This window comes from Lasioglossum baleicum, chromosome 10 (genome assembly GCF_051020765.1).
Source record: "Lasioglossum baleicum chromosome 10, iyLasBale1, whole genome shotgun sequence".
Lineage (NCBI taxonomy): Eukaryota > Metazoa > Arthropoda > Insecta > Hymenoptera > Halictidae > Lasioglossum > Lasioglossum baleicum.
Genome location: NC_134938.1, coordinates 3928515 through 3939289, shown reverse-complemented (window position 1 = coordinate 3939289; position 10775 = coordinate 3928515). Strand labels below are relative to the sequence as shown.

At 41.0% G+C, this 10775-nt stretch overlaps 2 protein-coding genes across 3 annotated transcripts in view; one reads left to right on the top strand and one right to left on the bottom strand.

Annotated features, from left to right (window-relative positions):
* Orco (odorant receptor co-receptor) overlaps positions 1–10775 on the top strand; it is a 72617-nt gene that overhangs the window by 15767 nt on the left and 46075 nt on the right. The window lies entirely within an intron of this gene.
* Positions 639–10641, bottom strand: LOC143212957 (endoglucanase E-4). 2 transcript variants are annotated; one of them, XM_076432314.1, is made up of 7 exons: positions 10266–10641; positions 8006–8386; positions 5972–6209; positions 4552–4830; positions 3382–3707; positions 2972–3221; positions 639–1902 (listed from the first exon to the last, which is right to left on the bottom strand). In XM_076432314.1, the coding sequence occupies exons 2-7, from the start codon at positions 8033–8035 to the stop codon at positions 1616–1618; spliced, it is 1410 nt and encodes a 469-aa protein (XP_076288429.1). In that variant the 5' UTR covers positions 8036–8386; positions 10266–10641; the 3' UTR covers positions 639–1615. The 2 variants fall into 2 exon arrangements, with proteins under 2 accessions (XP_076288429.1, XP_076288427.1); XM_076432312.1 differs by having other exon boundaries at positions 3382–3722; positions 10266–10640.

The window sequence follows — 10775 nt, the reverse complement described above, 5'->3', positions numbered from 1 at the left end:
TACATTTTATTGTATCATAATAAAGAAGTTTAACGGTAACGTGCATTGCTGGCGTCTAGCACTAGCATATCGAGTGAGAAAATGAACATATTAATTACAACATTATGCGATGCTTAGTCATACGGTCGCAGCGAATGAACGAAAAAATTCAATTTTTACTCTACTATAATAAAAGAACATCATCGTTCGTTGACATAATGATTACAATGGTGCTTACTTTAACACTAAACCTACCGAGCACTAACTCGGTAGTACGTCATCGCGTTCAGCGATCCCCACTCCGCGCGTCAGCGCTCCCTACTCCACTACGCGTTCCCACTCCGACTCATCCCCACTCCACTGACCCACTTCGCACCGAAGTAGCTCAGTCAGTGTGGTGTTCCGTTCATTCAGTTTCATTTCGGACAATTTCGGACTCCATCAAGAGACATCGTCTCTCGGAGTCATCCCCTCATTCTATTTCGGGTATTTTCATATCTTGCGTTTCTATATATCTTACTATTTCATATCAGTATTACTATATCTTGCGTTCCATTTAAAAAACACTGAAAAGTTATATTAAAATGCACTAAAAAGGAAAAAATAATTTTTTTAGACATTGCAGGTGACTATAAATAAAAGCGTGGAGCGCCCACGAAGATTACGTCGATATAGTTTAGCGCTCCACGCTTTTATTTATAGTCACTAATGTCCAAAAAAATTATTTTCTCCTTTTCAGTGCATTGTAATATAAGCGTGGTTTTTAAAAAGCTTTTTTTTATATATTTTTTTATGTAAGCAACTTCGTAATTTCAATAATTGTAAGACGAAAAATATGAAACCGGTCATCTGACCGGCAGTGGTAGGTTTAGCGTTAATCGATAACTTTCGTTTGGGGAAAAGTTAGGTTTGTTTAAATTAGAGTTATCAACGGGACATTTCGTATGCGACAACCTAATATAAAATTCGACGACTCGAATCGTATTCAGCGTCCCGCGTCGCGTCGTGGAAAATTTATAGTTGAACTTTGGGTCTTTCTTTAGACTAGTTGGGAGGTAAACATACTAAAAGTCCCCACTCCTAGGAGGTGAGCGGGGCACATAGAAGGTCCCCTTTTTCGGTTTTCCGCTTATATCTCGAAAACTATGCGTCCTAGCGATAAGACCATTCTATACTAAATTAAAGCTGACAAAATGTGCCACAAGATCGATTGGATTCAGTTTTTCACTATCTTGCATGGTTTCCAAGATATTCGCGCTCAAAGTTCACTAATTATGAAAAAGCTAGCTAACTGTTCAGCACAATTAGTGAACTTTGAGCGCGGATATCTCGGAAACTATGCGAGATAGCGAAAAACTGAATAGAATCAATCTTATGGCACAGTTTGTCAGCTTTAATTTTCTATAGAATGTGCTTATCGCTAGGACGCATAGTTTCCGAGATATAAGCAGAAAACCGAAAAAGGGGACTTTTAGTATGTTTACCTCCTTACTAGTCCAAACAAAGTCCCAAAGTTAAAAATTGTGTTCCTTCCATTTCCTTCTACACCTCCCTCATGAGCATTCAGTGACTGGGCTATTAGGGGGTATCGATGACGCAAGGGTTGAACGTTCACGCTGCGGCAAATGGTCACGAATTAGGTTGTACTTTTGACCCGTAATTGCAATAGTCCAGCGAGCGCGCTCGTGAAGCCAGCATTATAGTCCAGCGTGACTTCGGTGTACACGTAATCTTCGCGATGGTCGTGAAACTTGTCTGCTTCGTCGGGACCGGAAACCAACGCCCCGGACAGAATTTGAGGATTCGGAGCATCCTTGTCGAATTCAGGCCACCCGCAAGCCGCTGGTTTGTCAGGGCAAGACGACGCTGCGTGATGAGGCTGCTTCGGAGGATTTCGACCCCATCCGATCACGTAGCTCCTTCCTAATTGGACAAAACCGATGGTTAATGGTCTCGTAACGACGACGGTTCGCGGGGGAAACTAGTGTAATGGCTTTGAATTTTAATGTTAACTCTTCCGCTCGATATTACTACGCTAATTATGCATACAACGTCCCACCTCATCGATTTTGATAAAATTTAAGTACGAGGGTAGTCCCAGAAGTACCCGACCTTGATATATAGCTGGCGGTTGTTATTTGAAAACTTACTATAGCCTTTAAAAGTACAATCTTTATAAAGCTTAAGTTTGAAGTCTGAAGACGCTACGTTGTTTAGTATTTGTTTGACAGCCACCAATAGCATTTAGCGAGAAAGAAAGTGTTGTTCCATCAGGACAATGCACCAGTTCACACATCCGGTATCGCGGTGGTCAAAATCAATGAGTTAAAGTTCGACTTGCTTCCTCACGTACCCTATTCGCCAGATTTAGCCACCTCAGACTATTTTCTCTTTCCAAACTTGAACAAATGGCTCGGTGGTAAAAGATTTGCCAACAATGAACAGGTGGAGTCTGCGGTTGATGGCTAGTTTGAGGAGATCGACGTTAAAAAACGTTCGTACCATAATCTCCCTATTTTTCCCGTATTCTGCAAAGTTTCAGCTTTAATTTAAACAAAATTTCATCGCTCTAGCTCATTTCTATCGAAAGTTCTTTGATTTTGAATCGAGTTTGGTTCAAATTGCCCACTGTGGCGGCGGCGCACAGGCCGAAATTGGCGAAAAAATCAAAGAACTTTCGATAAAAATGAGATGGAGCGATGAAATTTTTTTTAAATTGAAGCTGGAACTTTGTAGAATATGGGAAAAATAGGGAGATTATGGTACGAACGTTTTTTAACCTTGATAGAATTCGTTAAACTTGTACAATTTCAAGAAAATTGTGGTTTTTCAATACCACCAAATCGGTGAGGTGGGATCTTTTAATGCATAATTACCATTACTACTGTTCGAATACTTTCGTCCTCCACTGTAATCGTCGATTTAAATCTTTGGCGTCATTGTTACGATTCAAAGGTAAACGCGACTGGTCCGGTCAAAGGATAAAGCTTACCACCACCGCCTAGCATATAGTGGATTTGTTGTTCGGCGAATTCACGGTATTCCTGCGGGTTGCCGATATCGGGAGAGTCGGCTGCCTGCAGGCAAACGAAAGCCACATTCGCTGCGTGGCACAAAGTACCGAATTTGTCGATGTAGAGCAGCCCCTTCGGCGTGCGTTTTTGTTCGCGCACCGAGAAATCGCAAAAAGCACGCGCGGCGTTCTGATACTCCGTTTGCCCCGTCAATTGAGCTAATAGAACCTGCAACGGAAACGATATTCAATATTTACAAGCTTTTTCGCGATTCATCGTCGAACCGCAACGCGCGTATACGAATTTTATTTATCGTTTTCGTTAAGAACAAACGCGAAACATTGTTTTACTCGAAATACGGCTCTGGCTGGCAATGCGTTAAAATTACCTGCACACCGGCGACCTTCTTGTTGTAGAAGAATTCGTTCGGCCTCTCTTTCAGATGGAAATGTTGGTAATGATGCTCGGCATCCTCGAGATAAACCGTGTCGTTTGTTGCCTTGTAGAGCCAAGCAGCCGCCCAAGCTAATTCATCGCCGTAATCTGTGCTCTCGTAGTATTGCGCGGCACTGCGAATCGCCTCGTGATACAGCCCTCGGTATCTCTTCGCAAATCTGTATAATTCCTTGGCGTGCTTCAAGCACAGATCGCTGTACTCGGGATCGTGGCTGCGGAAAACGATGCTCGACGCGGCGAGTGCGGCCGCCGTTTCACCTGCCAAGTCAGAACCTAAACAGTTTTACGAAAATTACTATGCTATTCTACTTCTCCAGTATCGGGTTGTGTAATAAATTCTCGCGATTTTTGTATAATATTTTATCTTTTTCTTCTTCTTCGCAAATCTTTTTCTTGCTCTACAAACCTATCTGCTTCAATTTTTCGAATTAATTAATTTTAATCAATTTTCAGGCTTTCTCAGTGGAAGTTCCACGAGGCAGTAAAATTCATTTTATACATCTGCTCGACATCTCACTCAAGTTGTGTGGCACCCAAGCTCCAAGTTTTTGAGTAAATGGAAGAAGTGAAGATAGTTAGCGATGTGATAGACGATCGCTGATTTTTTTGTCTCCTGTAACTTCCATTGAAAAAGCCTGAAAATTGATTGAAATTAATCAATTCGAAAAATTGAAGCTGATAGGTTTGTAGAGCAAGAAAAAGACTTGCGAATGCGTAATCTAGGATATAAGTACATATCTGAACGTGAAATTTCGAGCTGATTTAGAATCCGTAGTCAAAAGTAGGAGTTCCCATTTAAAAAATACGTAATGACCTCCAAATAACCTTGAAAATGGACCCGTAGGTCAAATACAAGGTCATGGATATATGTCCTCAATTAATCCCTGCAATTTTGATTGCAAACATTTTTACCAAATATGCTTATCTGAGAAGTTAACACCCCTGGACGGGTGGTTTTGGCCAGCCTGTATACTTTACCTAACAAAACACAAAATTGTGGAGAATTTATTACACAACCCAATACTTCTCTACTATCCGTTAGACGGGTAAGCCCCCTTTTGGTCGACTCGAGCTTGTTAAACGCTTTATTTCATTGGCATACCAGGATGTTCGAGATCGATTTTGTAGGCTGGTCTAGTGGTATTCAATTCTTCGGGCCTTCCCCAAAAGGTATGGTCGAGCGAGAAGTCACCGACTTGTCCATAAAACACATACTCGCTGACGTGGCATTTGATGAAGTAGTCGGTAGCCCATTTGATGGCCTCGCGAAGTTCGTCGAGCTGTCCGGCAGCGTTGTAAGCCTCCGGCCAGCTGACCGCACCCCAAGCCAAAAGTGTGATCGTCGACGCCATCGTGAATCCGAATTTCACAAAATCGCCAGCTGAAAACACATATAAAAGCAATATCGCCTACCCATAAAAGCCACAAAACTACCGGACGATTAGTGCGACGGGGTACATGTACATACAGGGTGACAAGAAATAACTAATTCTGTCAAATTGACGAATTTAGAAAAACCAAATAATAACAACCATAACATGGACCTTTAGTATTCATATATTTAAGAAGTTTCGAAGTGGCCATCCTTTGCGCCGATACAGAGGCTCAAACGTATCTTGAAATTTTCGGCAATGGGCCGCAGCTCTTCTGGCGTCATTCGGTTCCACTCCTGGTACAGAGATTTTTTCAATGACTCCAAATTTTTATGGGGCCGAGCACAGGCCCTGGCCTCTAAAATCTACCACACGCTGTAGTCCATCGAATTGAGATTCGGTGAGTACGGCGGTCATTCCACGGATGTGATGAAACCTGGAAAATGGGCTTTGCACCACTCCTGAGTCGTTTTCGCCCTGTGGGCCGGCGCGGAATCCTGCTGTGACGTCCATTCCGGATCGCCGAGGTGCTGTTGGGCCCACAGAAGTACGACGGCTTCAAGAATGTCCCGTCGATACACTACTTGGTTGATTTTGACCCCCTGATCCACGAAAACCGTAGCAAATCCCATTTTCCAGGTTTCATCACATCTGCGGAATTGCCGCCGTACTCATCGGATCTCAACTCTACGAACTCCAGCGTTTGGTCGATTTTGTAGGCCAGGGCCTGTGCTCAGCCCCATAAAAGTTTCGAGTCGCTGAAAATATCTCTGCGCCGGGTGTGGGACCGAATGACGCCAGAAGAGCTGCGGCCCATAGCCGAAAATTTCAAAACACGTTTGAGCCTCTGAATCGGCTCAAAGGGTGGCCACTTCGAAACCTCTTAAATATATGAATACTAAAGGTCTATGTTATGGTTGTTATCATTTGGTTTTTCATAATTCGTCGATTTCACAGAATTATAATAAGAAATGTGTAACTCCGTTATTTCTTGTCACCCTGTACATTATGAGAAGAATAAGTGACTCATTATTTCATGTCATTTCATTGTTAGGCATCCAATTTTCTGAATGACCTAGTACATTCAAGGTAACCCTTGAATCACCCTGTATTTACCGAATCGTCTAGTTTCTATCGTACGATAATTACCATCGTAATAACCTCCAGTCAAGTCTTCGCCGTTCAAACCATGATCGTTCAGTGCCGAGTCCTTTCTCCATGGAATTCGATTGTTCTTTGGCAGTTTCCCTGAGCGTTGCGCTTCATAAAACAAAAGCGAGAGCTCCAAGACCCGGGCGTAGTCGTTCTCGTCTTCGATGGGTTTTACGTAGTACGTTGGGCTCGCGTTTATAACGTCGATCGATGCAATCGATGCGACAATCACCGTCTGCAACAGATAGTTTTGACGAGGACAGAAATTAATTTTAAAATTCCTTGAATCTATCGAATCACAGTGGCCGTAATAATATGATAGGTTCATATCATTTTTATGATATAACAGTGTTTATCATGTAACATTTCTATCTTTTATTATTAGCGAGCGATTCGTTACAATGTAATTCGTAGAACACATAATGTATTTGAATAATATCATTTTTATTAATGTATTTATTAACAAGCTAGTTCGAGCTATGAACCTATCATTATTTCGCCAGCAACGGTTGAAGGAGGTGCGTGGAGCGAGTTTGGAACCGCGTTCGTAAACTCTTCTTTGCCCAGGCGTGTACGTCTGTTCCGAGAAGGTTCTCAAGGTTCGTTGACCACGTAATATCTGTGTGACAAACGCCAATACCTTCTGCAAATACCGCGCTTATTGTCAACTTGTGTCCCTGCGTTTTTACCGTGACGCCGCGCCGCGCCGCGCGCCGTCACATGGCGCATGGCGCACAGTGGGACGAAACGACATATTTTCTCGACATGAGCCTAAATATACATAGAAGTTCGAAATTGACATTTCCGACAGCAGCAAATCTTTCATCTAGTTTTCGAGTATGGGAGAAGACGTCGAAGAAATTCTTTTAAAACACGCGCTAAACTTTGTGACCTTGAGGTGAATTTACCATTGCAGTTTTTTAGTTCTCCACTTTTCCGGTCTTTCTATCGGCATCTTCCGGGCCCTATGTATTTCGAATCGTGGGTGTCATACCGTTCGAAGGTCAGTCTAAGCAGACAAATAAGAATGCAGACTTGCGTGATGGTAATACACGTCTGCCCATAACACTTGGGACCGGAAGTTGATGTCCAGGCCGTTACGTCCGGCCACACAAATGAGTTTATGGTCGTCAAACTCGTGGATTCCGTAACGATCGCGATCGGGAGAAATGTGATTCCTTGACAAGCTATCATCATATGAGAAAGCGAATTCTGTTGTTCATTTTACGCGTCACTATTTGTTCGTTACCTCCTTCACCGACGTACACTGACGAAAAATCGTCCGTTTTTCGATGATTTCTTTTTTTAATCAACGATTCACGATTAACTTCGTCAATCGATTTTTCGATGATTACTTTTTTAATCGTACACATTAATCAATCAATCTTGATTAAAATTTTAATCGATTAATGCCCAACTCTGCCGGAGATATATCTTTTTCAATATTTGGTTGTTGCATATGAAATGTTCGATTTCAGAACGCGACTTTCAGGAAACGTTTCGATCAAGAAATGCTATTACAGTCTTCTTTATTGTATTATATAAAACTTCGAGGTAGAAAGCTAATTCTCAACACAAAACGTATCACGACCGGTCAAATGACCGTTCTAGATTTTTTATTTCACAATTAATGAAATTATAAAGATGCTTTCATAAGAAATAATTTAATGAATATCTTTATTAGAGCACGTATTATAATAAAAATCGCGCACTGTCTAAATAAATTAATTCTTGTCATTTTTGCAACGCAGACAACGTGTCTGTTACTTTTATAGTTTCATATTTATTTTATAATTTTACTTTTAAATAAAGATTGTTTGTAAATGGAAATCGTCAAAAAAAAATCGGACATTTCAAACGCAACAATCTAATATAAGTTAAAGAAAGAAAATCATTTCCATCCGATTGTTATATTGTTTAAAAATTCAGTCTACTTACGAGCTTCACCTCCGATAAACTCATTTATCGTTCCCGTTCGAGCAATTATCTATCGTTTTGTTTTTTATTTAAATTGACAATTCGATTACTCACCGTGACATAGGTGAACACGTTCAGCTCCATCTTCGGTGTTCCTCCACAGCTTCTTATGTGGGGACACGGATAATTGTTAATCACCTTTCAGTGGTATTTGTTAGAGCCAGCCTGGAGCACGTCCCGTGATGCATATCGATCATTTACGAGCACCTCCTCTTGGTCAACGTTCCACCGTAATCTGAAGTCTGTTCTTTAATCGCGAAACGTTCACAGAATTCTTCTGTATTGTAGATTCAACTACTTGACCGTAACTTGGTCAAGATGAAAATTGAATTTCTCTCTCAATCCTCTTATTAAATGTACCCTCCACAGTCTTCGTTAAATACGGAATCATGTTACTCGTTACGTGTTGTCCCCAGTTTAGATGGCCGTCTGTTCCTATGATATATTTTCAATTATAAATTAGTATCTCGGTTGGAATTTATCTGTGACACGTTCAAGTAAAATTCCCCTTTACTCGACGCACATCGGCGATGAAGCAACATTTATATTTGTATAACACTGAGATTGGCATAATTGCGCGATAAGAAAGACGAACGTGTCGAAGAATTCGAATTGTCCTCGGTGTACGTTATTTGCATTCCGTGAGGAATTTCTCGGTAAAACGATTGCGGAGATATCCAGGAAGTCGAGTGCGCAGGAAGTTTGGAAAGTGGACATTCACTGTCGTGGCTCAATATTTTGTCTTCGCTCGCGTGTGTGGCGAATTGTTAAACGATGTCGACGAATATATTATCTAGTTTACTTTTAGAAAACGACAGACGGGATGTAAAATCTTTGAGAAATCGTAAATGTATCGATAGATGAAACGGATCCGGTCTAAACTAATATAATTGGTTAGAAACTTTCATTACGACAAATTGCATGGTGATTGTATTGTAGATTGTGCGTCAGGAAAGTTGTCAATCTTATATCGGACACGCTTTCATCATTTCGCTTGAACTGGAGAACGTAAAACTACATTATTCGGATTTCGATTTTGTCGTAATTCGAAGTATACTTTATAGAAACCATTAAGGTTCCTAATCCAACCTAATAAATAGTTGAAACACAGTTGTTCCAAAACTTCGGTGCAGTAAAGAAACTCGAAAATAGAAAATAAACTGTTGATAAATGAAAAAATGATTATCAAGTATATTTATAATTATTATTATATCAATGTGTTTCTTCGAAGCCTGTACGAATGTTTAGAATTTGTTAGGATATAGCTACCGTTCACGAATGATTCATCGAAACCATGCGCACTGCATGTAAGAAATATGCATGAAAGATACTTCGACGCATCATTAAGTCGATACTTTCGATGCAGACGGGGACTGTAGTATTTTCCATTGAGTCATTTGGTGAAGGTTTTATGTTGAATGCAAAATGCTTAGAAACACGAAATTTGCCATTACATTGTTTAAAACTTACAAATTTTCAAAAACAAAGTAATGTACGCTAGTTCATTTCGAAACTCAAAAAGTTATTTATTATATTTTATTATCAACTTGTTCTGTTAATGACTTGTATCAAAACAATTTGTATTGATGTACAATTGCAATTGTACAAATAGATCCAGCCACCGGCGCACAGTGTGCGAGAAACCGATCTTTTTGGACAAAAATCTGCCGACAACTCAGTTTTTCATCGATTCGATTGGAATTTTTTTAAAAATGTTCGTGAAGGACTACACTTCGATGACGTGCTGCGCGAAAATCGTTAACTATCACAAGAAATACTTCATCCGCCCATACCATAAATTTGCATGTGCCAGCTGAGTTGCCGACACTTATTAACCCTAAACCCTAAACCGCAAAATTTTTAACTGTAAATCTGACCCCGAGAATTACCAATTGAATAGGTTTAGGGTTCAGAAGTGTCGGCATCTCAGCTTGGACATGCAAATTTATGGTATGGGCGGATGAAGTATCGGAGTTATTGGGTTTTGTAGATAAGTTAACGATTTTCGCGCAGCACGTCATCAAAGTATAGTCGTTCACGAACATTTAAAAAAAAATTCCAATTGAATCGATGAAAAACTGAGTTGTCGGCTGATTTTTGTCCAAAAAGATCGGTTTCTCGCCCACTGTGCGGCGTCGGAGGGTTAAGAGAAGAAATGATAACCAAAAGAAATTCGAAACGTGTAAAGAACATTAAGAGAAATGTTCATCCTTATACCCCAAGTTATATTCCAGGATGTCTACTTAAAAGTTTAGAGTTTAAGCAGCCTCCAGCTCGTTTGCCAGTAATTAAATACGTTGCAGTAACGACTCACCTTCAACATTCCTGGCAACGGCAACTAATCCTCTTCAAAGCCGTTGCAGGCATGAACGCAGAAGGCATATCTCTCCCGTACACGTGTGTCTTCTTTGGCCACGGAACAAATAATCCGCGGTTGAACGTTGCGCCCGCAATAACTCACTGAAACGTTCGAACATGCCGCACGTTTTGTAAGGTGAACGCACTACGTCGGCCGGGAAATTTGTCCACCGGGAGTCATGATAAATCACTGGTTGCTGCTCGAGCCTGGCGACACGATCGGCCAAACGGTTTAATTAATTCACCGACTGATCGATTATGTGCTTCACTGGCTGACTGACTTACTGACTTACTGACTGACTAACTGAATGCCGAGTAACTTGACGACGATCCCAACCGGCCAAAGAACGAACAGGTGGGGAGGGAGGTGGGGAAACTCCTCGGTGAACGAAAGTACTCGTCTCGCAATTTCAATTTAAACGATCGTCTAATGTACTAGGTTCCACTGTTGGATATTATTCGAATA

Excerpts from the sequence above, each read along its gene's own strand:
- LOC143212957 (XM_076432312.1), bottom strand. The coding sequence starts at position 8,035 with ATGGAGCTGAACGTGTTCACCTATGTCACG. Across the intron at positions 4,831-5,971 it reads GACTGGAGGTTATTACGATG|CTGGCGATTTTGTGAAATTC; the intron begins GTAATTATCGTA and ends ATGTGTTTTCAG. Across the intron at positions 3,723-4,551 it reads AATCGATCTCGAACATCCTG|GTTCTGACTTGGCAGGTGAA; the intron begins GTATGCCAATGA and ends AAAACTGTTTAG.